At 49.9% G+C, this 26,721-nt stretch overlaps 1 protein-coding gene across 5 annotated transcripts in view; it reads right to left on the minus strand.

Moving 5' to 3' along the window:
- The window catches only part of LOC144947683 (protein strawberry notch homolog 1-like), a 117,225-nt gene that overhangs the window by 42,911 nt on the left and 47,593 nt on the right, over nucleotides 1-26,721 (minus strand). For 4 of the 5 annotated variants that reach the window (XM_078876959.1, XM_078876958.1, XM_078876960.1 and 1 more), the window contains exons 4-9: nucleotides 22,274-22,619; nucleotides 19,012-19,848; nucleotides 7,730-7,831; nucleotides 7,012-7,113; nucleotides 2,111-2,204; nucleotides 135-295 (exon numbers count right to left, since the gene is read on the minus strand). In XM_078876959.1, the coding sequence (XP_078733085.1) occupies nucleotides 135-295; nucleotides 2,111-2,204; nucleotides 7,012-7,113; nucleotides 7,730-7,831; nucleotides 19,012-19,848; nucleotides 22,274-22,619 (1,642 nt within the window). The remainder of the gene's footprint in view (nucleotides 1-134; nucleotides 296-2,110; nucleotides 2,205-7,011; nucleotides 7,114-7,729; nucleotides 7,832-19,011; nucleotides 19,849-22,273; nucleotides 22,620-26,721) is intronic. The other variant, XM_078876957.1, reaches the window with a different exon arrangement.

Below are 26,721 nucleotides of genomic sequence, written 5' to 3' on the forward strand. Positions count from 1 at the left end.
TGGCGGAGGAGACGGGGGCTCAGAGTAGGCACAGAAGCCCGTGAGGGTTGACCAGAGAGTGAGTGGAGGGGAGGTGGAGAGGTGGAGGGGAGGAGGAGAAGTGGAGAGGGGGTGGAGGGGAGGTGGAGTGGTACCTGGCAGGAGTAGGTAATGGCCTCGAGCTGCAGGGCGGAGAGCTTGCCGCTGGAGATGGCGTAGTCGGGCATGTGCAGGTGGTAGGTGATGTCGGGGAGCGGCACGCTGGACAACGTGCTCGTCTCCACCACGCGGTCCGGGTGGTTGCGCCCGATGGACACTGGAGAGAGACGAGAGCGGTGCTCAGCTGCGGAGAGATGTCCACTCACGAGCCTTCACGTCTCCGTGTCGAGAGACGGTGAATCAAACTCATAGTTCTTTCGGTAAAGTCACGTAGGTAAAAAATGAATAAAAATAAAATAAAAATCACGACGTTTCGGAGGCAACACAAGTCTCTTGATGCAGCAAATCTGGCTGTGACGGTCCCACCTGATGAAGGAAACTTGTGTTGCCTCCGAAACGTCGTGATTTTTATTTTATTTTTATTAATTTTAATTTCATTTTTTACCTACGTGACTTTACCGAAATAACTAAGAGAATGAATCCTTGCAGTCACGAAAGCTTCAAATCTAGAATTACTGTGAATCAACTCGCCGTGTCATGAAACCGAGTCAACGCCGCTGCTGGTTTTGGGTGTTGATGTGTGCGTCTCTCTCTCCCTCTCTCAGGGGGGTTCATAATGCCCTGCCTGGTTCAAACCCGGCGTTCAAGTGTCTCTCTCGATCAAAGGGGTAATTCTATCACTGCCGAGCTCCTGGGTTTGGATCGCCCTCTCCGGCAACAGCAGCAGCACAGATAGTCTAGGATCGAGGCCTACGACTGGGTGTTTCCCTATCTCACGGTGCTCAATTGTGAAGTTGGAAATCCCTGAGATTTTGAATCTATTTTCATCGACCCGTGATTAAACTGGATCCATAATAAAGTTTTTTTGGGCGAGATCACGTGAATATAAGTGTGTCGTTACCCGCCACCGCCCGACACAGCCAATTAGGAAGGTTCGTCACGTAAAAAAATGCGTCAATTAGTTACTCGCTCAGCACACTGGTGTATTGGAGAGTACACCCACGACATTCACGATTTGAGTACGACGTTTCGAAAGCCTACGTGTTCAACTAAGTTGGGCCCCCACAAGTACATCGACCTAAAGGTCTGAGCCTGGTCATCGATGACTGCACACACAAAAAAATAGTCTAATCAGGCTATATCACAGCTCTGAGGACCAAAACTGCCGGCTTTCTTGCCATGTGACTACATACTAGTGAGGCCGTGATGACAGGTCCCAACCTGCGTTCTGGTTTCCATCGGCCACTGTTTGATCTCTGAACCCAGCCCAGCGTGTTTCTTGGCAGGCGTGAGTGCGTGAGTGCGTGCGCGCGTTCATGCGTGCGTGGATTATCTCCGGCTACTCAGGTTTCCTCCCACACCTTTAAACGCTCATCGTAAATTGGCTGAAAACATCCAAGATAAAAACCCAATGCAGGACCCTCGTGAAAAAATAATACTTGGACTCTGGGTGGCTTTCCAGGATAAATAACCGATTATATTATCCTTATTATGTACTTGATACCTGCCGTTTGATATCGCAACCTATGCAACAATGACTTTAAGTAAGATCTGTACTGTGTAACATCTGTACCGTCACAGGATGTCTATGAAATAGCAACTCATTGGGCCCAGCCTGCTGAAGTAAATAAAACCTTGACTTAAAGCTTTTGTGACTGCAGGAATTCATATTCTTTGGGTCTTTCAGTAAAGTCACGTAGAAATCCCGGCCACAAAAAATACACGCGACCACGGGGGAGAGAGAGACAGAAACTCCAAATATACAGCAGTCGTCACAGGGTCGGGATCGAACTGGCGACCTCCTGCATACCAGGCGAGGTAATCAACATCTCGCCACTCCAAACGGAAGTTACCCCGTCTTGTGACAGTTCCAATTGTACGATCCAATTATAACTGGGAAACAAAAGCCAAAACAAACACACAAATCCCGCAAAACTGTAAACAGCGCCGCTCGCAGCGATTCCTTGCGTACGTTTGGCCGGCGTGTAATCAGCGTACGTCGCCGCGTGGCCCAGATCCTCCCCGTCAGCGTCATCCTCCTCCACCTCTTCCTCCTTTTCCACCACCTAACAACAAAAAATTACACATACGCGTTTAACAACACACACGCAAACGCAACGGCGTTCATCCTTTGTTCGGTTTCTCGCAAATCCGATTGGAGCGCGACTGGCTCCCCTCCGTCGGACTGCAGAGTTTCCACCGCTGACGCCACACCAAAGCAGCGCTGACCGACTGTATGATTTGCACGTACGCTGAACTTCTTTCGCGCCGTACGTAGCCAACCGTGCCAATCGGAGGTGCGGGATTTAACCGACTGCTCGTTGCGTGCAGCGAGACACGGCTCTGTATTGCCATTTCACTTTCGCCGTCGCGGTTATTTTTTTTCTTGTATTAATGTGAAGCACGTGTCGGTGCAATTTCTCCGAAAACCCTCTCGGTAATTCAAATAAACAATTCAAGGAATTCAACCCAAAAAGGAATTGAAGCCGTGAAGGATTTCACCCACTGCTCCGCGTTCGCGTCGCTGCAGGCCCGATGGAGAGCCGCCGCCCCTGCTGGGGGTGGCTACACGTCCACCGTTAGCGGCCACAGTTCTATTATCATAACCGCCTGGCATTTGATAGAGCACAGAACTGGAAATAGCTGGTGTAATGCTCGTTCAGATTTAAAATAAACAGCAGGCGTAGTCCCGTTTTTTTTGCAATGAGGTGGTGTCAGGTGTACACGGAGGCTCATAATGGGCCAGTTCAGATGATATTCCTGAAACACTACATCTACGAGTGCAGTGAGGAGGACCGAGGTGTTTCCTTAAAATATTCCGTTACCCATATTGTTAAGACAACAATTCTTTTTTTTTCCTCTTCAAAAAGTTAAATCGCCTCTCTGCTCAACTGATCAAAGAAGGGGGGAGGGGGGTAAGAGCTCATCACCTCCACCACAAACATCAACGTTTTCCGCGTATCAGGAAAGAGATTTTACTTTTCTCAGCGGCTACGAAGCTCAAAGGGCCCCCACTGCTGTCCAAAATGAGGGAGACGGCCGTCGTTTCGATCGCTTCGTGCCGATGATCCGCGGGGGGCGAGCAAGCCGGGAGCGGTGTTTGAAACAGGGCGCGCGAGGGATCTCACTCGTCGGTACCACACCCGGGGTGGCACAGCTTCAGCGGTCACAAACTAAAATTACGTTGAGATGCGGTCAACAACGCTGAATTACGCAATAACCCAGGCGATTGTGTTTTTTTAAGATTCTAGGAGGTCTTGCCCCTGCCTCCCTCTCCCTCTCTCATTTCACTTGACTCTCCGGGCTCGTTACCTCTCCGCTCCAGAAAACAGAGGCCTCCTTCCCACAGAGGCCAGAGTCAACCCGGCGTTACCTTCTCAACATCTGCTACTAATTGCCTGGAATTCTCTTACATTTGCAGTTGAGTCTCCGCCCCAGTTCACGTCAAGACTTAAAGACTCATTTGTGTTCATGCAGCAAATTATTTTTGCTCTGGAGCGTCTGGAGTTCACGGCAGTATTTAGATGCTACGCAGATATAAATTGCAATATCCAAGCGTTTTGGGATCTTAGGTGGTGAAGATTTCTGCTCTGGCACATCGAATCCCCGAGCCGCCAACGCAACGCGGAATGCGGCGTCCGCGGGGTGCCGTTTCCGAGTAAACGTGACGAACGCCGGCTTCTCAGAAATCCCGGCCACAAACACCGGCAGGATCGGGGCCAAGAACAAAGCTGGACAGTTCACGAACGGGAGAACCACGCCCTCCACACCACGACCGCCCCCCCCACTCCGCCGCCTGCAACACGCACGCCGCACACTCCCCACCGCCAACGTCGGCCGGAAACACAACACGGGCAGCACACACTGCCGGCTCTGATTCACATGACATCCCCAGACCATCCCCCGCCCAACCACAGCTCCAGGCACCCCGTTATAACGACACGACAGGGAGGGGGGGGGTACACACTGTACGAGTGCGATTGCTGTGCGTGTGGTGCTATGCGCACGGCATGTGTGCGAGCGTGCGGGGAGCGGTGGTGGAGCGGTCAGCGAGCTGGCGCTACGAACCCGGCTCCCCAAGTTCGATTCCCGCTTACGGTTAACGCCAGTGACGATTATCCGAACCGGTCCTGGGCCTCTCCTAGGTCGACTCAACCTCAAATGAGTACCCGGTGTGGTGTGTAAACATCGCCATTGGGGAGACAAAGGCGGTCGGGCGTGGTACTGGCCACCCACACCCTCACGTACCGTGCTAGCCTTTTCATAGGTGCTTGCTAACGGCACTTGCCCCTACAGCCTGTTAAGCTTTTATGGGGGATCTTGTCTTTGTGGTCGTGTACAGTGGTTAGCTCACTGCGCTATGAGTGGGGATGTTGTTGTGACCTTCAGTGTGGCGAGTGGGTGGGTGAGTGGGCGAGTGTTGTTGTGACCTGCAGTTTGGTTTGTTGAACACTGTGGATGGAGAAAAAAACAAATGTTTCACAGATCTCAGCATGTGTGGAGGAATCAATGAGTGAAGTTCTCTGGAACATATACTATCGTAGTAGTCGTAGTAGCGATAGAAGAGTGATAAGGAGGTGATTGACCGCCGGTGAGCTCGTGGCTGGAGTGAGTCAGTGCTGGATCATCAATTGCCTCCCCACTGCTGCTTCACACTGAACGCTATCCAGTGATACAGTCGGCTAGAATCTGGGTGCTCCACCACAGATGTAACAGCAGCAGGATTACAACTTGGGCTGAACCTGTGCTCTGTTTAAGCAGCCGTAACAACTGTTCGGAGTTAAATACGAAGGCTTTGCCACGGCACACAAATCCAAGCTTCTTCGATGCCTCCTTTGCCAGTTTAGTAACTGACAGCTCAGATGAGATTGTTGTGCCAAGCAAATGAATGGTTTTACTGTGGATAAGAATTACATTGCTCCCGTGAAAATGCCAGTCTGATGTGATATTATCCTTGACTGTTTTCTTTGTTACTGCACGCTTTCTGTCAGCTGGCCGGAACACCTCCTCCGTCAGCCAGGGGGTCCTTTGGGAAAGTCAAAACCGTGGTACCCAATGCAGCCATTGCAGCTGCATGAGCCACAGTCCTAAAACTAACCCATTTCCCCTCGGCATCAGGAGGAGTGGTGACGATGCCAACCCCAGTTGCAAGTGACAATGACATTTTCTCTTGCAACCTTCACCAGCGAGCCAAGAACAGGCGATGGAGGTTTGAATAGTGCCCTCGATGGACGCTTGCCACCACAGTAAGAGTATGGCAGGCAAAAATTACAGATGATATGCCAATGGTCGATGGGCAAATCAACCCCATTGAAAGTGCTTGGGTCAAGGACATGGGCCCACATTCGCTGTTCTGTCACTGTAGTCCAGCAGGTAAGTTCTTGCTTGGACCCGGCGTGCAACCGTGATGTTGTGTGGACGAGCCGAAGCCGGAACAGCGTGTTGGCGATTACAAGCCTATGGACTGCGCACAAGACTAACAACCTTCTACCATTGTTATTGATGTTAACTCTCAGTCACAATTGCAACTGTGACTTGTAATTGCGAATGGCAACTCTGAATATCGGGGTCTAATCGACCCTTTCTTTGTATATTTGACTATTTGTGTTATTTGTTGTTTGGTGGTCGAGTGCATGTACGAGTGTTTCATTTACCTAGCGATGCAACTTCCTCAAATTTTTCGCCATTTCCAACCCAGGCTTGGGGCACCACGGTGGCTAGGAGATGTTAACTACCTCGCCTGGTATACAGGAGGTCATGAGTTCAATCCCGACCCTTGACGCCTGCTGCATATTTTGAGTTTATACATTCTCCCCGTGGTGAAGTGGATTTTTCCTCCAGTTTTTCCTCCACATTTCGAAACATGCGTTTGGGGTATTTTTGCCTGCTATAAATGTCCGCGCGAAAAGCCGCTTCGTTGAGCTATCATCTGTGGCCAGGTCGCTTTTGAAAAAGAGCTACATAGCTCAGTGGGACCTTAGGGGCCCGTCCATAAATGACGTCACGAGATTTTGGACGATTTTTGACTCCCCCTCCTTCGGCACACGGCGTCACAAAAAGTCAGACCCCCCCCCCCTCAAATATGACGTCACAAAACTCTGTAGTGTGTATTTAATGTGGTGCTGCACTCTGATGTAGTCAGAGAAAACATTTATTAAAAAGTCTATTTAATTAAGTAGAACGTGTTGTCTATATTTATTTAAAAGTTGCGCATTTTGATGTGACGTCACATTTCTCAACACCACCCCCCCTCGTCACACATAGTCACAAATGTCTGACACCCCCCCCCCCCCAGGTGCGTGACGTCATTTATGGACGACCCCTTACCTGGTAAGCTCTAGTTTATTTTCGTTTGAACATCTGTGAATGAGAGCTTCCACAACCTTCTTCTTGGTTCTTTCGGTAAAGTCACAGACCTGTTCTCCACCTGAGGACGGCTACTTGCGTTGTGGCCGAAACGTCGTGAGAATTATTTTATTATGTTTTATTTTTATTATTTTATAATTTCCATTCTACGTGACTTTACCGAAAGAACCAAGAAGATGAATCCCTGCAGTTACGAAAGCTTTAAATCGAAATTCCACAACCTTATTGAGTTCCTTCCAGCTTCAATCAAATGTCTGTGTCCATGTCTATCTGCCGAGGCGGGGCACATTCCAGGCCACCGGACCAGAGGCACAGACGCCGTGACAAAGCACCCACAGTGTAACTTAGGCATTGTCTCACAGAGGATGTTACCGTCATTGTTCACGGGACGTTTATAGGATCTGAGTCAACCTTGGGGTGACTCTGTGTCAGAGGGGGGGGGGTTATTTTGCTGACGAACAGAGCGAGCGAGCAATGACGTACTGAGTGAGTGAGCTATGGACGTACCAGTGGTAAAGGCTGGGGGAACATATCTTGAGAAGCTTGAAATGACGTTTGGAGCTGACTTGAGCCATATCCTTGGTACGCAGAGCTGTTAGCGAAAGCCTGCTAGAAGAAACAAAATGACGTCACAAAACACAGTTACATTGCACATGACAAATCCGGTTCTTTATTTCATTAGACCCTTAGTTAGCATTCTAGCCCAAAGGGATGAGTGCTGTTGGTGAGCACCTATTGAGGCCAGCACGGTACACGATGGGGTAGGTGACCATACAAGGCCGGCTTCATGTGGTCAGCACCAAACCCCCTTTGTCTTCCTTTGTGCTGATGTTCAGATGTTGCACAAGGTGCTCATTTCGGGTTGAGTAAACCCAAAGGAATCCCAGGTCATGCTTGAATATCACTTGCCACGAATGCTGTCCATGACAAAGAAACACGTCCAGGCTGCCGGGGATCTCACAGCAGTGCACTAATCACACTCCCAGCCATACACAACCACGTACTCGCGCACACAAGGACAAACATTCCCCCCGTATAGAATCTAACAGACTGTTGGGGCCGAGTGCTGTGAGCGAGCACTTATGAAGACCGGCACGGCGCATGAGGGGGGGTGGGTGGTCAGCACCACCGCTGGCAGGAATCAAACTGGGGTCGCCGTGTTCGCAGCGCAATGGGCTAACCCCTTAACGCTACCGTTTCACACACACACGGGGGCAAGACCCACCTGGTCTGAGATGAGGTCGTCTGTTTGACGAACCGACACGGAGTCCAGAGAGGGCGGAGGCTGCGACATGAAGAGCGCAGGGTCCAGGGCTCCATGAGACAGCTGTGGGCACACATAGCGGAGTCACATCACACTCCTCATTGTCCACCCACAGGGTCACCACGCACCGTCTATCCCACACCTCCGATGAGCACAGTTGGCTATGTATGGTGCGAAAGAAGTTCAACGTATATACATACGTACAGCAGCAGCAACCACGCAGTTGCACGTGACATTGGAATTGAGGGTTTACAGGGGCTGCATTGAACGGCTAGCATTGAGCGCATTGTGAACCTCAGGGCACATTGATACTAATACACTAATACACAATGTGAAATGGATGCCTTAATAACACAAAATACACTGACACACAAAGCAAAACGAATGCCTTCCTCACACAATACACAATCGTGCACGCTATGAGTCACATGCTTTACTCGCACCGCATTGTCTGATGAATATTCCCATCGAGTTGTGTGCGGGTAATTTTCCTTAATTGGCTAATTTTGTAGCATGAAGCGGGTGGACACAATGGCACTCTTTGCAAATGACTTCGTGGGACTTCGAATGTCCATTGCTGTACCATTGGGTGGACAGGGGCCGGGCGGATTTAATAAATGCGTCCATTGTTTTAAATGCCGCGCCATCAAACGTCGCTGTGGTGTAATGGTTGGCAGACTGGACCCGCTGATTCTGATATTTATACCACAACAACAACAACAGTCACTAAGTGGCGGTGACGTCACTACGGCGCCTGTAACAGGCCAGTTGCACTTTGAGGCCACGTGAAGTGTCGAAGGCTCGCTGCTGACAGAGGAGGTCACGGGACAGACCCAGGTGCCATGGGTTGACCAACGGAGACGACTGGCCGATGCACCAGCTGTGTCCCCTATTGCGACAACGCTGCATTTTAGCTGCCCGGCGCTCCGATCGTTATTGCGAGCGACACTCCTCTGCCCTCTGTTGTTATTGGAGGGCGACTGCTTCGAACTGTCCAGTAGCATCGCTCACAAGCCTCCTCCATGTATATTCATGTTTATACACACAAACATCAAAGACTGTTAGTTAATATCCCTATTGGGATTTATTTATCCCTCTGCAGATTGATAAAATGAGTACAAATCTGTGAGAAGTCAACGGTGGTCATCCTATGGCCGGACTGCCCCCGCCAGTCACACCAGAACGCTAGTTTTGATAACGAGTCTACCAAAGCACTCGGGAGAAGCTACAACGAAACGGTACAAACAATCAACTTGAGAAAATGTAATCCCTGCCCTGGGCCTATGCCAAGGAGCCAGGGGACCACCCGACCCATGGTGAATCGAGGGCAGAGGAGGGGGTCAATGGCGACCCAACCTTGAGGCCGCTAGTGTTGGCATGTTATTGATATTTCCCACAACAAACACATTGAATGTTTTTTTTATTACGATTATCATTTATAAAGTAGGAACTTGTTTACAAGCAAAAATATTGAAATGTCAGCCAGGACCCCACCCCACCCACCTACCACTCGTCCCGGGCTACCCGTGTGCTCCACGTGACGCAAGCGGGCAGCGCTACGGAGAAGGCAGGCAAGACGCGGACTCAAACCCAGACCCTCGGCAGTACCGACTCGGTGCCCTCACTCAGAATTAGACTCCCCCCCCCCCCCCCGAGTCACCTGGTAACCCCTAGTCACCTGGTAATCCCACGGAAAAAATGACTGCCATGTTTGCTTGTGGTTTTCCAACAAGGTACGAGGACAGCCGAGAAATAAAATAATCCGCTTGTCAATCGTATTTATTGTTTAATACTTCCTTATTCTGTCTTACTAAAGGTCATATGATTTACCACGCAACGCTCCACTTAAGTTACTGTACTACAGCAACCGTCGTGTCTGCTTTGACAATCTGCTGCTTATTGCCAAGGATCAATTGAACATCTCTTGTCGACCTCTTTGCTGACCTCTCAGCCCTGTGTGTTGAGACCTAACCTGCACGTGCATTGCTGCCACATGCCGACCCGAGGCACTCATCTTAAGAGACTCCTTGTCTCAATTTAGCTTTCAAAGTCAATTAGTGGTAAATATTTAATAGGTTTATTCGTCCACGAGAAGGGAAAACACGACCTGCGAAGACAATAGGACCTGGAGACAATGTACCACGTGGCCTTATTCGCAAGGGGGTCTTTGCAAAGCAATCAATTGTTATCAACAGCACTGTTAACGTCCTGTCAACAGAGGCTAGAAGAACGTTGGCATCCCTCGCACAACGAAACCCCCACCCACCCCCCAGCGCAAATTCACAGTTAAGCGATTCATTTTTTTTCGGGACATACTTCACACTTAAACGTGATGCGTTTCACAGTTACGCGCTCAAGAAAAAAAACCCAAACATAAAAACTAAATCCATGGTAAAAAAAAATTAAGTTGAAATCAATATTTTTCTGATGGCGTCGTCACCACCACAACCACCGTGTTATTGGCAGTGCCCAGCGTGGCAGGCTGTGCACTGCCATCGTTGTGAATCTGCCCCCTTTGCTTGCGTCACGAGTGCAGCTGCAAGCAGCCCAAGGAAGCGTTTAAGAAGCCCTGAAATTACTCCTTATTTAGTAATATTGCAAGTAGTAATCTTTTTAATCTTAAGTTGTATTACTTGTTATTAAACTCCTTATTAAGTAATTTTTGTAATGTTAATATTATTCTTAAGTATTGCATTTAGACATATTTTGAAAAATCCAGGGATAAAATCATGGAATGATCGCTAACGTTTCTTCGGTGACGCACCCCCCGCTCGTGACATACAGGTCAATGAGAAAATGGGCTTCATGCAGCGCGATTCGACTCAACGTGCTGTTTTTTTATGAACGTGTGAGAGGGCCGCCTGCAATGTCTTCCGCGCCTCCCTGCCTTCCCGCTCGTCTGCATTTCCTCGTGACTCCGAGTCGGTCCCTCTCTTGGAGAGCGAGCGAGTACGGTGCGGGAGCATTGCAACTTGAGATTATTATTATTATTCATCAGTCACTTTATTATTCAATCCCACACCTCCGAGTAGCACAGTTAGTGGCTACGTACGGTGTGCGAAAAGACGTTCAACATACAACATACATGGCCCAGCGTGACGTGGCCCAGTGGTAGCGTGTCCGCCACTTGTCGCGCAGGTTCACGGTTCGAATCCGTTAGGCCGCCCCGATTATTACCGAGCGTGTATTGACCGTGACACTACATGCCGGTCTGCCTCACAGCTGACGTTTAAAATCTCCCTGGCGTAGGTCGCAAGAGTAGGCCCACTTGCGTGTGTTGGCGTCATCGACCACATTTGAAAAAAAAAAATCGACCACAAATTACGCACTTGGGATTGTTCGCAGCATACATACAAACGCGCAGTAGCAGCAGCACTTCAGCGGGACTTAAGCGGTTGCTGTTGTTCAGCAAGTGGTGGGAGAGGGAATCGCACTGCGAGCCTCGTGCGGTAGCAACTCGAACCTCGGGGTCTCGAAGCGAGATTTCCCGGACGAAAGCAGACGGTGGCGTCATGGCCACAATGATTCTCGTTTCTAAGAACCGCGCGCACCTGCAAACCCAAAGATTACCAAATATATTAATTAATCAGCAATCCCTTACTTATTTCCTTCCTGTTGATTTTCCATGCTGCAAAAGCGCCCGTGACAGAGTTAGAAAAGCTCCCTCCTATCTTAAGACGTCATTTATTTTAAAAAAAACAGTACGCAAAAATAACCATTCTGTACTTTTTGATAAATTCAAATTATTTGGTCATCTCTGTGCTGGCAGCGGTGCACAAAGCACAATAAACAAAAAACTCACATGCGTCAATGTGTGCATGCCGAACGTCTTTCGCGCCATACGTAGCCAACCGAGCTAACCGCAAGTACAGGAAATAACACCGTGGCCTTAGAAGACAAACTATAAAACAGGCGACGTTTCGGTCAATGACCCTTGACGTATTTCAGCACCGTTTACCATTTAATCCTGTTTCCTGTAAGTTCTGGCCCGTGGGTTTCGCCGCAAACAATTCGTGCTCCGTTTAGTTTGCACATCCCCTCCCCCACGACTCCGAGGGTGCTTGGGCTGTGGCCAGGTCATCCTAAAAGAGCTGCCGAGCTCAACGCGGCCTTAACACGGCCGGAGTAACGTCCGAGCGTGATGTTCCATGAAGAACAGGTCATTTTTCCACGTGTCGAAGATACTTTGACTCATCCAATCAGTGAATCGTTTGTTAGGAATCCGCAAACGGTGTAACGCGGAAACAATCGTCAACACAGAGTAACGTACCCCCCCCCCATCACCCCCCCCCCTCTTCACGAGATGATTCAACCGTGAAAATATGCAACCTTTGCCTCCGAGCAAACCGAAAGTAGAGTAACGGGGGGAGCAAGAGCTCAATCAGCAGCACGTCCTGGGGAGGATCGTTAAGTCACCGTCCCCCCCCCCCCCCTTATAGCCCCCCTTTACAGCCGGAGAACACGCACACCACGTGACGATCCTCGTTCAACACGGAACACATTTGGGCTTGTTTGATGGGTCAACAGGCGTGGGGTGAACACGACAAAGCAAGTCACGCGCCACACCCCTCGGTGCCGAGCGATGTTCGCTACCTCGCCTGGTATACAGGGGGTCGTCGTGGGTTCGATCGCGATCCCTGACGCCTATTGTATATTTCGAGTTTGCGTGTTTTCTCTCTCGCCTCGTGGTGCCCTGGATTGTTCTCGCTCTTCGCTGATGTTGGTCACGACACGAAAACCAACTCAGATGTCATAGGGCAGGGGAGGGGGGTGCCACCACCGCAGTGGCAAGATGTTGTCTGCTTCGCCTAGTATGCAGGAGGGCTTGGGTTGGATCCCAGACCCTGATGCCTGCATAGTCTGAGTTTGCATGTTCTCCCTGTGGTCGAATGGATTATTCCCTACACATTTAGAAAAGCGTTTAGAGTATTTGGCTGCTAGAAATGTCCCACGTGGTAAGCCATTTCGTTGGGCTACCATTTGTGGCAAGGTCGCTTCTGAAAAAGAGCTAACTAGATCAGTAGGCCTAACCTGGTAAAATTTAAATAGTTTTCGTTTTTAGTTTTAATTTATATCACTCCGATGCGCATCAATGTCACGCATATTGATAAAATAACATCGGCACCTTCGTGCGGTGAGATACAATGCGAGTTCGATCAGCCGATTGGTCAGACCGGCAGCGGTCATGACGTATTTTAACGCAGGTGTCCCCGAATGTTGTAGACCTGGCTATCAGGCAAACACATTATGAGTCACGCCAGGGCTTACACTTGGCTGTCTCAGACTAATCCCCAAGTTGAATCCCCGGTCGCGGCTAACATTGGCAGCGAGTGACATCTCGGAACCGGTCGTGGGTACCTATCGCCCACCAGCCTTCAACCACCCACACACGGACCATTATGGTGAAGGATGCTTTAAAAAACCCTACGACCGACAGCCTGGGGGAGAGCGTCTTCGTCCATCAGTGCGATGACTGTAAATTACAACGATCGATACGCTTACACTAAGGGTGCGGACTTATATACGAGTAGCACGGCCCATGCCAGTCAAATTGAAACTGGCACAAAGAGTCAAAATTTAAAGACCCGCAAAGTTTTTGGAAATCCCCCTTCACGTGTGACATCACCGGCCCCAAATACAGTTCACCTCCCACGCAACAGGCACCCGCATTTTTAAACAAATAAATAATTTTCCGCCACCGCCACATCGAGACCGCCGGTTGCCCCACCCCCCCAAGTCAAGAGCTCGTGATCGGCCAAGCGTCATGATTTGTATTCAAAGGTGAACCAGAGGGGGAGGGGAGGAATCAACAACAAACAGGGGGGGGGGGGACACAACTATCTAATCGATCATCTCTCCTCACCAACGGCAGAGAGAAAGACGGAGGGGGGGGGGATGTGCAAATCAGCACACAAGACCCAGGACCAGGCACTCGTCCCCCCTGCCCTGCCGCGAAGGGGCAGTCTGTGGGAAGAATTGACAGCGCCGTTGTACGATAAAGATCGGACCGTGACAAAATCACCGATCAGATAGTAGTACCCAAATCACAAAGAGCGGGCGTTTCACGTGACACGGTACTAACCAATGGGATTACTCGATCCATGGATCGCTTGCCAAAATGCAGTGGTTAACCGGAATCTTAAACGCTTAAACCTCGATTCTGTGACTGTGTGCATACAAACCAATGGTATTCTGATCTCCGTTTCTACGAGACCAAACACGGGCAAAGACATGCCCAGTACGGGCAACGCCACGCCTATTTTCTTCCAATTATGGCCGATCGTGGCTTGAGAGCCGATAGGTGATTTGGTCGCACGTCCGATTTTACCGTATTACAGCATTGCATCACTCTTAACTCGACGGTCTTGTAACATATGAACAATCACAGCCCGTTTTGTCGATCCACTGCTAGATGAGGGACTGGCCACGCCGTGTAGGCTCCGGGGGGTGGGTAGGGTTAATTGGCCATACTTCACCACGCTGGTTAGCGCGGGTTGGTAAATGCAGGCCACTCGTCGACACGGGAGCACGGAAATGCAGTACAACGATAGATTACTGCTGCGCCACCATCTGCCACTCACAACGTAGTCCTGCAGCTGCCTACAACATCTGTATTACACGCAGGGTGGTCGCACATCCAAACACTCACGCGATCTAACCCAAAATACCTCTTTATGGATGATATTGGTCGCGAAAGCCTACGTGTTAAAATATCCAGACTCAACTCTGCTTAGCTGGATAGATCTGACAAGAACGGGCGCATTCCGGTAATTTGTTCAAAGGCCCGTGAGAACAATGTCAACAAGCCTACCGTGCTAAATCTTCCATCTGATTGCCAGCCAACGAACACAAACACTCTCACGCAGGGCATATTTTCTTCCAAGGTTCACCGACCAGTATGGAATAAAGGCCTTATTGGAACGTCTCCAGAAGTAGCTGACATGACATCCTCAGGTGGAGTTCGCTGCCACGAGGCGATTCACTGCTGACTGAGAATAGGTTTTCCCCTTTTTCTGGCAACAAAACAGCTCTGTTAAGATGTTCAAACACAAAAACTGAAACCTTTTATAATGAATCATGTCTGCATTAACCACAATACTTGTGGACAGAATGCAAACAAAAAACATACTCTGATAATATATGCATTGTCTTTGTTTGGCGTTTTAACATCTTAACACCTGTTTTGTTGCCAGAAAAAGGGGAAAACTTATTCTCATATTTTGGTACCGGGAGGGCCCATGATCCCATGATCACTGCTGACTGCGAGAGTTCCAAACGGAGCTTAACGTAATGTCGCCGCAATGCCAGGAGCATGAGCGAAATATCATTTCAATGAGGGGAAGACAAAAACCACGCGCGGAAAATTAAATAAAACATTAAGTGGGGTGGTTGCGGACTACTTAATCAACCCATCATCCCTTCAGGAGCGATATAATTATTATTACCCCTGCATAAATAAGGCTTTCTACCTTCGGAATAACTTGTTTCTCTAGTCCATGCCACCACCCACTATTCAATTTATAACGCGCGCATATTTCACGAATCGGACATGATGTCCCATCGAGAACTCGAAAGTGCAAAGACAGTGATCACATTCCTTCGTACCCTAGCCTGAACAACCTCAACAGGTGAGAGCTTGTACCAGGTGAGAGCCTGAAATCAGGTGAGAGCGTGAACAGGTGACATCCTGGACGGGCGAGGGACTGATGTTGCGTTGCTTATGGAGGAAAACATTTTTCTCCCACCCCAACTTCTCCATCAACCCCTTGAGGCATCCATCTTCTTTGCCTCGGGTAAGAATTTTATTTTACACTATTTATGCACCTATTTATGCTCAATGTATTCATTATTTATCCATGTCTCTATTCATATGAATGCTTCAATACGTTCTTATCACGTTTATTTATTCAAATTGCGTGCTTGAATATTATAAACTAAATATTATGAACTATGTTTTTTGGGGTGAAAAAGGTAAACTCCCGATCGGATTTCCTATATTCGACAAACGATCATTTAAACTAACGATGGTTTTCGAGGAACCAATTAACATCGTTAACCGAGGGACCGCCGGATACGAAAAGGACATTGACCCACGCGCCGTGACATCACGGCGAGAACGGCTCCGGTTTTCTTTCTTTTGCTCCATCACCAAACTTGAGGAGTCACAAATGTTTTACCCTCAAAACAAAGCCAATGCTTCCGTGTAAAAAAGTGGCTCCACGTGCCCCCTGCACCGGCTGTCGCACATCAACTCGCACGGCCTCTGCTGCCCTATTTGCCCCAACACAAACGAGGTGCCCTTGTAAAGACACCCAACACATCGTAAATGCGTTGGGTGGGTTCACTCACCAACACACCCGTGCGCCCAACTAGTAACGAGTTGGCAATGTTTTGTTTCATGCGACGAACATTACTAATTGGCTGCGTCAGGTGGTGGTGGTGGTGGTGGGTTTTACGACGAGACTATATTTGCGCGATCTAACCCAAGAAAAATAACCTCTATTGTGGAAAACAAGGTCCCCTTGTGACCAAAAATCAAGAGCCATGTAAGGAAGGCAACGGGAATAACAAGAAATATACACACGGAGAAACAAACAGCCGCGTATGAACGTGAGCAAGGCTCCAAAGGATTTTCGCCGTTTTTGTAATTTCGGCGAATGCAAACTTAGAAGCTGCATGACGCACTCGTGTTTTTTACAAGCTCTTTAAACTAACAAGAATATACGCGCGTCATAATTCAGATTCACGTTGTGCAGAAAGGAAACACTTTGGTAAGACTGCCGAATGAACACACTGGCAAAGCTAGGCTTGTGGAGTGTTAAAGCGTTTGTTTCTCTCGGCGTAAGATATAGTCCGGCATGGCAACATGGAATTATCACCACAAAGCGGCACCGCCCCATTTCTCATTGGAACGAGGAAACCACTTTGACCAAGAGGTCACGTGAACATTTATCAAAGGCCAAGAGGTCACAACGACCCATGCCAATGATGCCGCCACAGGTCGACGTCACTTCCTTCCACCAGATCTAGCAGCTGTTCCACAGTTGACACGCGCCCGGCAAGGTCGGCGCTCACAGGGCCCTCTTCTGACTTATCACCCCCGTTGTATATGACGACTGTGGCATTGTAGCAATGGCTGCAAACAGTTGATAATCCAATCGCTATAAAGTCAGCTACAATTTCAAACAAACTTACATCATTCTTCATTCTAGATTTGAAGCTTTCGTGACTGCAAGGATTCATACTCTTAGCTTTTTCGGTAAAGTCACGTAAGTAAAAAATGAAATTAAAATAAATATTTTTATTAATTTTAATTTCATTTTTTACTTAATATTTTTATTAATTTTAATTTCATTTTTTACTTACGTGACTTTACCGAAAAAACTAAGAGTATTACATCATTCTATTTATTTAGCACGATTATATTAGTGTTTGGGGTGAAGCAGTGAGCACACCGGGCTAAAAATCTGGCAGCGGCTAATATCAGTGGCGAGTGATATCCGAGCCACTCCTGGGATATCCCACCTTAACCACCAAGGACACACTGACCAGCGTGTTGATGTTCAAACAGCCCCCGTGAATGACACGGCATAGGGAGGCCTTCATCCAGCAGTGTATTGCCAAAGGGCTATAATGTGTTTAATGATACATTAGTGTTATGACGCACCAGAAAGTTTACAGATTGGGACTCTTACGAGTCGTCGTTACGTCGTCCTGCTTATGAGAGCGAGAGAGCTGGGCCTCATCTCTGTTAGGGGGCACTGAGGAAAGAGTAAAAAATTCCACATTCCAATAGCAGAAGCCATGTCTCTTCATGCCCACGCATGAATGCGCGCAAAATGGTACTGATTTGACTGATGGGGTTTGAACTCGTGACCCTTGTGATTGTGCGGCAAGTGCACAAACCGGCCTGGCCGACACAACCAGTTTCACACTCGGAGCACAATGCGAGTCACACAGCTTCAAATGGCATTCAAGTCCAGGCACAAGAGCTCCCTCCCTCCCCTCTGCCCGAGACCGTCTCTCTCGGCTTCCTTCTCTCCACAAAACAAACACTGCCCACTGTTCATGTAGAGCGTCTGGAGATGCGGTCACATGTAGACCATTTAGATGGCGCTCTATAAATACACTTTGCGCTGCCGTTTGTCTAAATTCTCTACAGAGTAGTTTTTTCAAGTCAACATATACGTATGTTGAACTGATTTCACATCGTCCGTAGACAACCGTGCTAATCGGAGGTGGGGGGGGGGGAAGGACAATGAACTAACAAAAAAACACGACTGTTATTATAACCGTATAACCGTTTAACCGGTCCACCGCTTTGTGGGAGCTGTGAAGTGGTTGCCGAACGTGGAGAGACTGACCCTGTCCACGGGAAACGTGGACCTTCACCGATCGACTCGAGGACGCGAGCGGAGGTGAGCACTCGCCGGCTGCTCGTGGCGATTGCACCGACTGTGTTCACTTCACGGTGTCATGCGGCTCAAGAAAGGGAGCCGTCGGGCCGGTTGCTAATACACACGCGTGAGGGCGCGGTGACCTGGCTGAGCCGGAGTGCAGAGGTTCACGGTTCAAGTCCGGCGGCCGCCCTGGTTAATAATGCGGGGTGCATTAACCTTTTTCACATTCCGATGACGTTCGTGTAAGTCATCTGTTTTTCTATATCGATACGTCTTCAGGTCGGAAGATGTACCCGAGGCTCGCACAAAGCCATGCGGGGGTGGGCATGTGGCACAGTTTGGCGTCAGCTAGCGTAGAGTGCGGTCGTGTCGGTACAGTTCTCTGCGGTGAGTAATGTCTTTAAAAACAACAGCGCTACACCTATCTCCATAAAATTGTGCGTTCTGAGATTCAGTGGTGAACGGGATACCCCCCCCCACCCTGCAACTTGCAGACGTCTCGGAAAGGTAAAGGGTTAACCAGAAATACGTGCCGTTTACGTCCCGTGATATAAAAAAATGAGATCGCCGATTTGTACTGGTGACTCGGTCTAAAAAAATTTAATATGGTAAACCAACAACACAGATAACCCCTTACTGGCAGACTACCTATCTCTGAAACGCAGCTCCTTAGCCTTTCAACTATAAGAAGGGCATGAACACCAAACACAGGAAACGATCCATTGACGTTGATTGACCACCGCCATCGCTGTTCCTGGTCAAACCATCGTCTGTAAGCAAACGAGCAAACTCCGGTTCTCCCGGTGTGCATGCCCCCCCCCCTCCCTCCCCGCCGCAGCTTACCTGTCCAAACGTCCCTTCTTGCAGGAATTCCTGCAGCCCGTCCAAGTCGATGTCTTCCAAATCGTCGAGGCCTAGCGGGTCCGCATTCGCCGTCGACTGCATGTGGCAGCCGCCGCCCATGGCGTTCTGTCTCAGGTAGCTCGACTGGGCCGCCATGTCACCGCCGCAGCCAAATCCCAGCTGGCCCATCACGTCAAACCCCGAGCTGGAGCTGTACGCGTTACCGTTCGTCGAAATCGCCGGCGCTCCGGAGCTGCCCGCGATCGCAGGCGAGAGTCCCGACTCGGCTCCGTGCCCTGGGTACGACAGGTTCAGAGGGCCGCTGTTGTTGCTCCCGCCACTACCGCCCATGCCATCGAAGTACGAGCCGTAGGTGAAGTAGGGCGCGCTCTGGCAGTACGCCGGCGGTAGGTACGACGCGCCTGCGCCCGGCTGGCGCGACGACATGTCCGCGGGCGACGAGTAATCCAAGGCGCGCGGCCGCTCGCCCGTGGCGGAAATGAGCTGCACGTCGGGCGAGCCGCGGTCGGACAGTTCTGAGGACTGTGCGGACAGGTCGCCGTTGACGTACTCGAAGGTCGCCCTCGACGAGCGGAACATCTGTTCGGGGTAGATGAGCGACCGGGTGGGGTGCTCCGGCGGCGCGGCGTCCTCGGCGGGGCGCTCGTGGGCGAGGCCGCGGGGGCTCTCGTCGCCGAGCGAACCGGGCGATCCGGAGCCGCTGGGAGCGAGCGGGTGGTGGATGACGGAGCAGTAGGCGGGTGACAGTTGCGGGAACGAGGGGGCGCTGAAGGGATTGTCGAAGGGAGTCGGCGCGCCGGAGTGTGGCTGCTGGTCCTGCGCGCGTGGCAGCACAAGGAGAAACGGGAAGAGAGGCGGCGAAGGATGTTTACGGGGGGGGGGGGTGGCGGCGTCAACTCCGGCACAACGGACCACACCGAGCTGGCAACGAGTGGGGGGGATGAGAGTGAGAGTCAGGCGGGCGACTCTGCACAAGAGCACTCGGGGTCACAGTGGGAAGGTTAAGAGTTATAATCCACCGGCACCTTCGATCAACAAGGTTGGCTACGTAAGGTGCGAAAGAAGTTCCAAGACACATACATGGTAGTGAACATGCCAACAAGAGACCAGACCTTGCACAGGACCAACAACGTCGATTTCCCACAACGACCTATTCATTTTATTGACCAAAGTAGAATGATCGGCTGCGTTGATCTTTGATTCGCAATCTTTTGGAAGTGACCACCTGCAGCCTCTCACAAAATGTTTGTAACTGGTAGCATCATACAAGTTAAGTGATTTTAGTTCTTGTCCCCCGCCACTGAATAGCAAACAAATAGAATGTTTAACTTGTAAGCCTCTACCATGTTTAGACAGGGGCTACGCAAGGTTAAGTCCCAGACCATGATTGATGATGACAATGAAGTATTGAGTTGGCCGTGACCAGAACATTTGAACTCGGGAGGGCTTCTAAAACTGGGACCCTGCAGCCAAATCGAATTGCATACTCCACGGTACGTCAACGATACTCACCATAAGATGTCGGTGAATTCGTACAATTTCTAAATTTGGATTCTATTACTTAATACCCGCGCCCAAATGTGCGAATAGTGCACATGACAAACAATCGCAAACAATTTCGATTTAAAGCTTTCGTGACTGCAGGGATTCATATTCTTTCCCTTCTATGTGACTTTACCGAAAGAACCAAGAATATGAATCGCAAACAATGTTTCTTGTCCACGGTCGATTTCTCATCGCATCGTGAATGAACTTTGCACAACTCTTCCGAGCCTCGTTGCTCTCCGAGAATCGATCGTTTATCGAGAAATAAAATCCAGTGTTGCCTTCCGGACACAGCAAGGCTACCAAATCAGGTGAATTGTGAGCCTCACATAGAGCCACGTAAGAATTTTTATCAAATGGTCACCTCACTTATACAGGAGGTAGTGGGTTCGATCATGACCCTGACGCCCGTATGTTAGGAGTTTGCACGTTCTCCCTGTGGTCACGTGCATCTTTATCCGGGTCTACCGGGTCTTCCCTCCACATTTAGACACATGCATTTAGAATATTTGGCTGCTATAAATTTTCACGTGATGAAGTCATTTTGTAGAGCTATCATTTGTGGCCAGACCACTTCTGAAAATGAGCTGTATAGCTCAGTGGGTCTTACCTGGTTAAAATAAAAAACAGTTTAGTATAAGTTTAGTTTACTTGGGGGCAGGGGGTTACAATGGTTTAATGAGTCATGAACATTTTACATCTCTTGCTGCTCTGTCAGCGGGCGATGCCACACACTCGGCAATGCTCTCAGGGGGGGGAGGGGAAACCGAGAATGCGGAGCGGAGTACGGAGCGGAGCGAGAGTCAACAGGATGGAGCGAAATGCGGAGCGGATTCCAGAGTGGAGCACAGAGCAGAGCGCGAGCCAACAGGACGCAGAGGAATACGGCGTGCCCATCTGGTTTCGCAATGACTCCGAGTTGCGTGCACTTCACATCTCTACATCTGCACCTGCTGATGACAACTTCCTCGTACCGCCGCTTGGTCCACAAAGAATGCAAAAGTCTCAATTAAAAACGGACTATAAACTAGGTTATAATTTTTTTGCGTATTTTATCAAGGCAAAGGATTGCAATTCAGTGCTAAAGTGAATGCACGGTGGCGCAATACACCATGATAAGAAGCCGACATTATGGGTTCGATTTCCAGCCACGGCCGGGCATGGTGCTGGACACCCACCCCCTCGCGTGCGTGCCAGCCATCACAGGCACTGCTCACTAACAGCACTTCCTCCGGCAGTCTTCGCCCACTGTATACTTTTTATTTTAAAGGCCGCAGTGTTATTGACAAACGTGTTGAGATACTGTTTATTAACCGTGCTTGTGCACCACTGCCAAAGCAGCAGCAGCATCACCAAATAATATGTTTTAAGCATTTTCAAACAGGGACCTGAAACGCGTCGCTACGTCGCGAACGCTGCCTTACAACGAGAGAAGCCGCCCAGGAATTGTGTTAGGCCGAATGCCGCAGGGGCCACGTGGTGGCCACCTGTGAGCAGTGCACCAAGATCCATCGTTGTGCTGTACTTCTACGCTGCCATATCTATGTCCCTCGCCTTTACGTACCCGCCCACCCACTCGTACACTGTCCAGCATGGTAAAGCACGGTTCAAATAACCCCACGACCTGCACGATGGCACCGAGGCTGAAGGCGCTCTCGCATCGCCGGCACAACCGTCGTAACCGCGTCACGCCTACCTCAATGTCGTCGGCGTCGTACACCACTCCTCCGTTCTGGGCACCACCGCCGGCGTCGTCGTCGCACTGCAGCTCCATCTCCTCCACGGCGGAGATGGAGGCGGTGGCGTCGCGCCGTTTCTCCTGACCGCCGTCGACTGGCGAGGGGAGAGCGGCCGCCATCGCGCGATTGGACGCGGCGGCAGCGGCGCCTTCATGCGGTAGGCCGTCGCGCGAGGCGGAGCGCTCCGATTGGACGGAGGAGTCGAGGGGGACGGCCGTGAACGACAGGTCCAGGGGAGGGTCCGGGCTCGGGAGGGCGACCGATTCAGTGCAGCTGCCGTGCATCGCTTTTTGCGCCAGCAATCTGCAGGGTTAAAACAACGACGGGGACGAGAAGACGTTAAAGTAGCATGGAGATCTCACGTGGGGAAATACGCCGGGGAAGGTGAATTCGACATGAACATGAAAAGGTCATTGCACTGAATGCCAGTGATGCTGCCACATCTCGCCATCACCTCCTTCCTTTTTCCAGATCCCTCGATTGATGGGAGACCCGACACTCGACCGCTAAAATCTGCTCTTAAGAAAATCGTAAAAAGCCTCGTCACCACCTCCATCTGGCTTTGGGTGATCTTACCTGTGCTCTGCAGTCAACATGTCCTTCAAGAACCCTTCTGCATAAATCCACCATCCGTCTTTCGAAGTTCCAATTGTTAAAAGTTGACCCCTCGCCGCTATGAACAACTGTGACGGTTTCATCAGCTAACCGTGTGGCATTAGGTCTTGCCGTTTGGCGGCTGCTGCTGAATCAGCAATCTACCCTCCTTCAAACTTCACACCCACCAAGCCAATTCACAGCGCTCTCCCCTCCTGATTGCATTTACAACACTGCACACACCAAGTTCCACGTGTTTATGTTACGGTTCAATAACTAAATATGTTGACAACTCTATACCTCGGTACTCAAATGGGTGGCAATCGTCGCAGGTTACCCGACAAAACTGAAAGGTATAGCCAGTTTGGATCTCTTTACAGAACGATAAAAGCTTTTTGTTGGACAATGGCCCACGGTTTTAGGGTATCCTTAATCTTCACCTCGAGGATCCCTTTCAAGGTGACCGAGGATTTCTGCCCCACACAGCGGCGAGCACCACTTGAGCCAAAGTCACTGCAGAATGCAAATTTAATGGCGTGTCTTGTGAACCCGATGAAACCCAAATGGTAGCGTCGCCAAACTCGGCGGAACCTTAGGAATTAGCTACAGAATCCTAAGAATCCAGAGCGGGAAACGGCAAAAAAAAAATACCGCGTGCTGTGCATTCACCAAATAAACGTTCCGGTAAAATCAAAACAATTTTGTCAGCCGTGTTAGGAGTTGCACAGAAGTCGACGCGCGATGATACTACATACAATGCGCTGCCAGAGAAATGCATAATCCGCAACGAGCCAGAGCATCGTAATTTTGCTCCGTGCGCACACGCACGCTCGCGCGCGCACACACACACACAAAAGCCAAGGTCATTCGAGGACAGCCCGCAAGGAACATTTTCTTGTGTAATTTTTTTTCTTTTGAAAACACAGCACAGCCAGAGTGAACGATTTGACATTAATGTGCACAATGACACAGCCAACAGCTAAAGCCCCGCCGCCTTATCACTACGGTGCACCTTTCTCGGCGATGGGATTTATTTTTCCATTTCTTTATTCCGGGGGTCTGCTCTCGCGCCTCGATGATTCGCGCGCATGTTAAAAGCGACCATGGCGTAGGAAATCACGATTTCTATCTGTGGCTTTACAGGGGCGTGCGGGTCCTGGCGTCACACGTCGCAACGTTCCTTTTTTTTTATAAAACAACACCCACACAACCTTCTGTCCACCAGGGCCAGCCACGTTCTCCGGACGAGGTTTAAAAGTTGAGGTTTTTGAAGCGTACCCTTAATCACCACACACACACACGAGCGCTGACGCAGCACTCGTGAGCGGTGGTCATTTTATCGTCCTCTTGAGCAACGGTGGGTTGAGTTAAAGCCCTGGCCAGGATCTGAACCCGCAACCTTCTGCCCGAGCGCTGCACTCATAACGCCATCCATCAGTCATCATTTCAGAATTAGCCAATTCAATTTATTTTATTTAACCAGAGTGACTGCTTGGTGAAATTCATATAAGAGGTCTCCAGAGAAATCATGGTTATGTGCAGACGGCAATGTATTTCTTAATAGTAAGATGCAGATAAATGTCTAACTTGGTAGAATTGCGCGAAAGCGCTGACATGTGAAGGTTATGACAGGTGACAAAACAATGAGAAATTAGTTTTTGGACAACTAAAATCTGGGTCATTTATTAAGGCGTCAAAATGACAACCGATTTCCACGTTTTTCTAAATTGTGTTCTTCTCTCGTGATCGTGGGAGCCCTGAAATCAGGAGAGAAGAGTTTCCCGTCACTCGTTTGACCGTGGAAACATTAACTTTCGGATTACTGAAAAACACATTTCGGCACTGCAGTAAGAATCATATTTCATAATTAGGAACAAACCCAAGACAAAGATCCCCCGTATAGTCTATTGGCACAAGTGCTGTTATAGCAAGCACCTATGAAGGCCAACACGGCACACGAGGTGGTGTATTGCCAGCACCACGCCCAGCCAAATTTGTGATGTTCACACACCACACCACGTACTCATTTGAGGCCGAGTCAACCTGGGAAAGGTCCAGGACCTGGTTCAGATATTCATCACTAGCGTTGGTCACAAGCGGGAATCGAACGAGTCGCCGAGTTCGTCGTGCAGTGCGCAAACCATCGTACCACCACTCCCCGAATAATGAGGAACATGCGTGCGCACACACAGAATGTATCTTCATTGCACGAATTGTTTTCCGAGTCACAGCTGGCCTTTATTCAAGCAGGAGGAGGCCAATGCTCGCACCAAGCCTGTTGTTTGAAAATCACGTTTCCCCTTTGTTATTAACAAAAAATGTTTTTTGCCAAGAACCGTGTAAAAGAGATTCCACATGCGCCAACCGTTCAGCATCACCCCCCCCCCCCCATTGTTTTTAAACCCAGTACTCACTCTGCCAACATCCAAAACGGAGGGCAGAGAGGGGGGGAGATACTGCTCCCCCCCCCCCCCCCGTGACGAATGAAAGGTCTCGGCACTTTTATCTAAATTAAAATCTGGAAGAAAAACTTTAAGTGAGCTTTCGTTTTAAAGGGATCGCGCGTTGGTGTTTTATTATTCCTCCCCATCCCCCCGCCCCATGCTCTTTCCGCGAGCAATGGCCATGACAACGAACAGGGTCTTGTATCTGAGAATTTCCCCGTACACACCGTGACCTTTGACCACCCCGGCAGAGTCACGTGACACGCTGCCATCGCCACTCCTTGGCGACCCCCTTCCCCCATCGTGGCTACAGATGTCTTACTTCCTGCTCCTGCTCTTGCCGAGAAGCAGCAACCCCCCCCCCGGCCACGACCCTCCTCCCACGCACAAGAGGAACGGGCGAAACGTCTTCAGCTGGGGTGTGGCAGCAAACTCCTGCGAGTTTTGCACTCGCATTCCGACCGAAGCTTGAGCGGTGGCGAGGTTAGCGGAGGCGCGTTTTACGAGCATGGGCCGATAAATAAACACCTCTCCACAATCAGAATCAGAATGTTTATTTATCGCTGTCGATGCTGCCAAGCTTTGAAACTACACTGCCAATCATCGAATCCTTCCGCCGGATCCCAACCAAACCCGGCATCAGATGCAAGGTTGTTTCGCCACGGCCTAGCGGCAGAGTGCGAACGCCGCTTGCTGCAGAGGTTCGCGGTTCGAGCCCAGCGACCGCCCTGGTCAATCGCGCGCGAACGTCTGTGAATGTATTAAACCGTGAAGGCGCACTGTTCCGCCCCGTAACATTATTCGAGGAGCAGAATTGACGAGAGTGCGAACGCTTACGGCGTTTACGAAAATATGTTCTCAATCCGACTTCAAAACAGCAACAAAGGCAGCCTCCCCCGTACAGATCGTGGCAGCTCATCCATTCCACAGGCAAGGTGCTATACAGAGCAAAGCTCTCCTGCCACCTACGTGTTCTCGCTGCCCCACTGGGGAGACCGAGCAAGGCTGCGTTCCTTTGATCTAAGAGGTCAACTGGGGACAGCTGATGCAGCACAGCCCCGACCTCTCCTCCATCCTTCACCAAATAACACTGCGCCCCCACCCCCCCAGTCACAGACTACTGTACGGCGTCGACACTCCGCAAATACAAACTGTAACTACACCGTTATCAGCACTGACTTATAAGATGATCAAATAACGCCTTGCTGCTTTACGATGATTGTTGATGATTGACGACGATCAATTGCGGCGGCAATGATGATGATTTGGGGTTTCCAGTTGCTCGCAGTAGTAAGGTTTTGTCGAATTCAAACCGGCTCTGTGCTTAAAAAGGAAACAGGACGGAGCTCAAACTCATCCACATTTTT

The sequence above is a fragment of the Lampetra fluviatilis genome, chromosome 46, assembly GCF_964198595.1.
Source record: "Lampetra fluviatilis chromosome 46, kcLamFluv1.1, whole genome shotgun sequence".
Classification (NCBI taxonomy): domain Eukaryota; kingdom Metazoa; phylum Chordata; class Hyperoartia; order Petromyzontiformes; family Petromyzontidae; genus Lampetra; species Lampetra fluviatilis.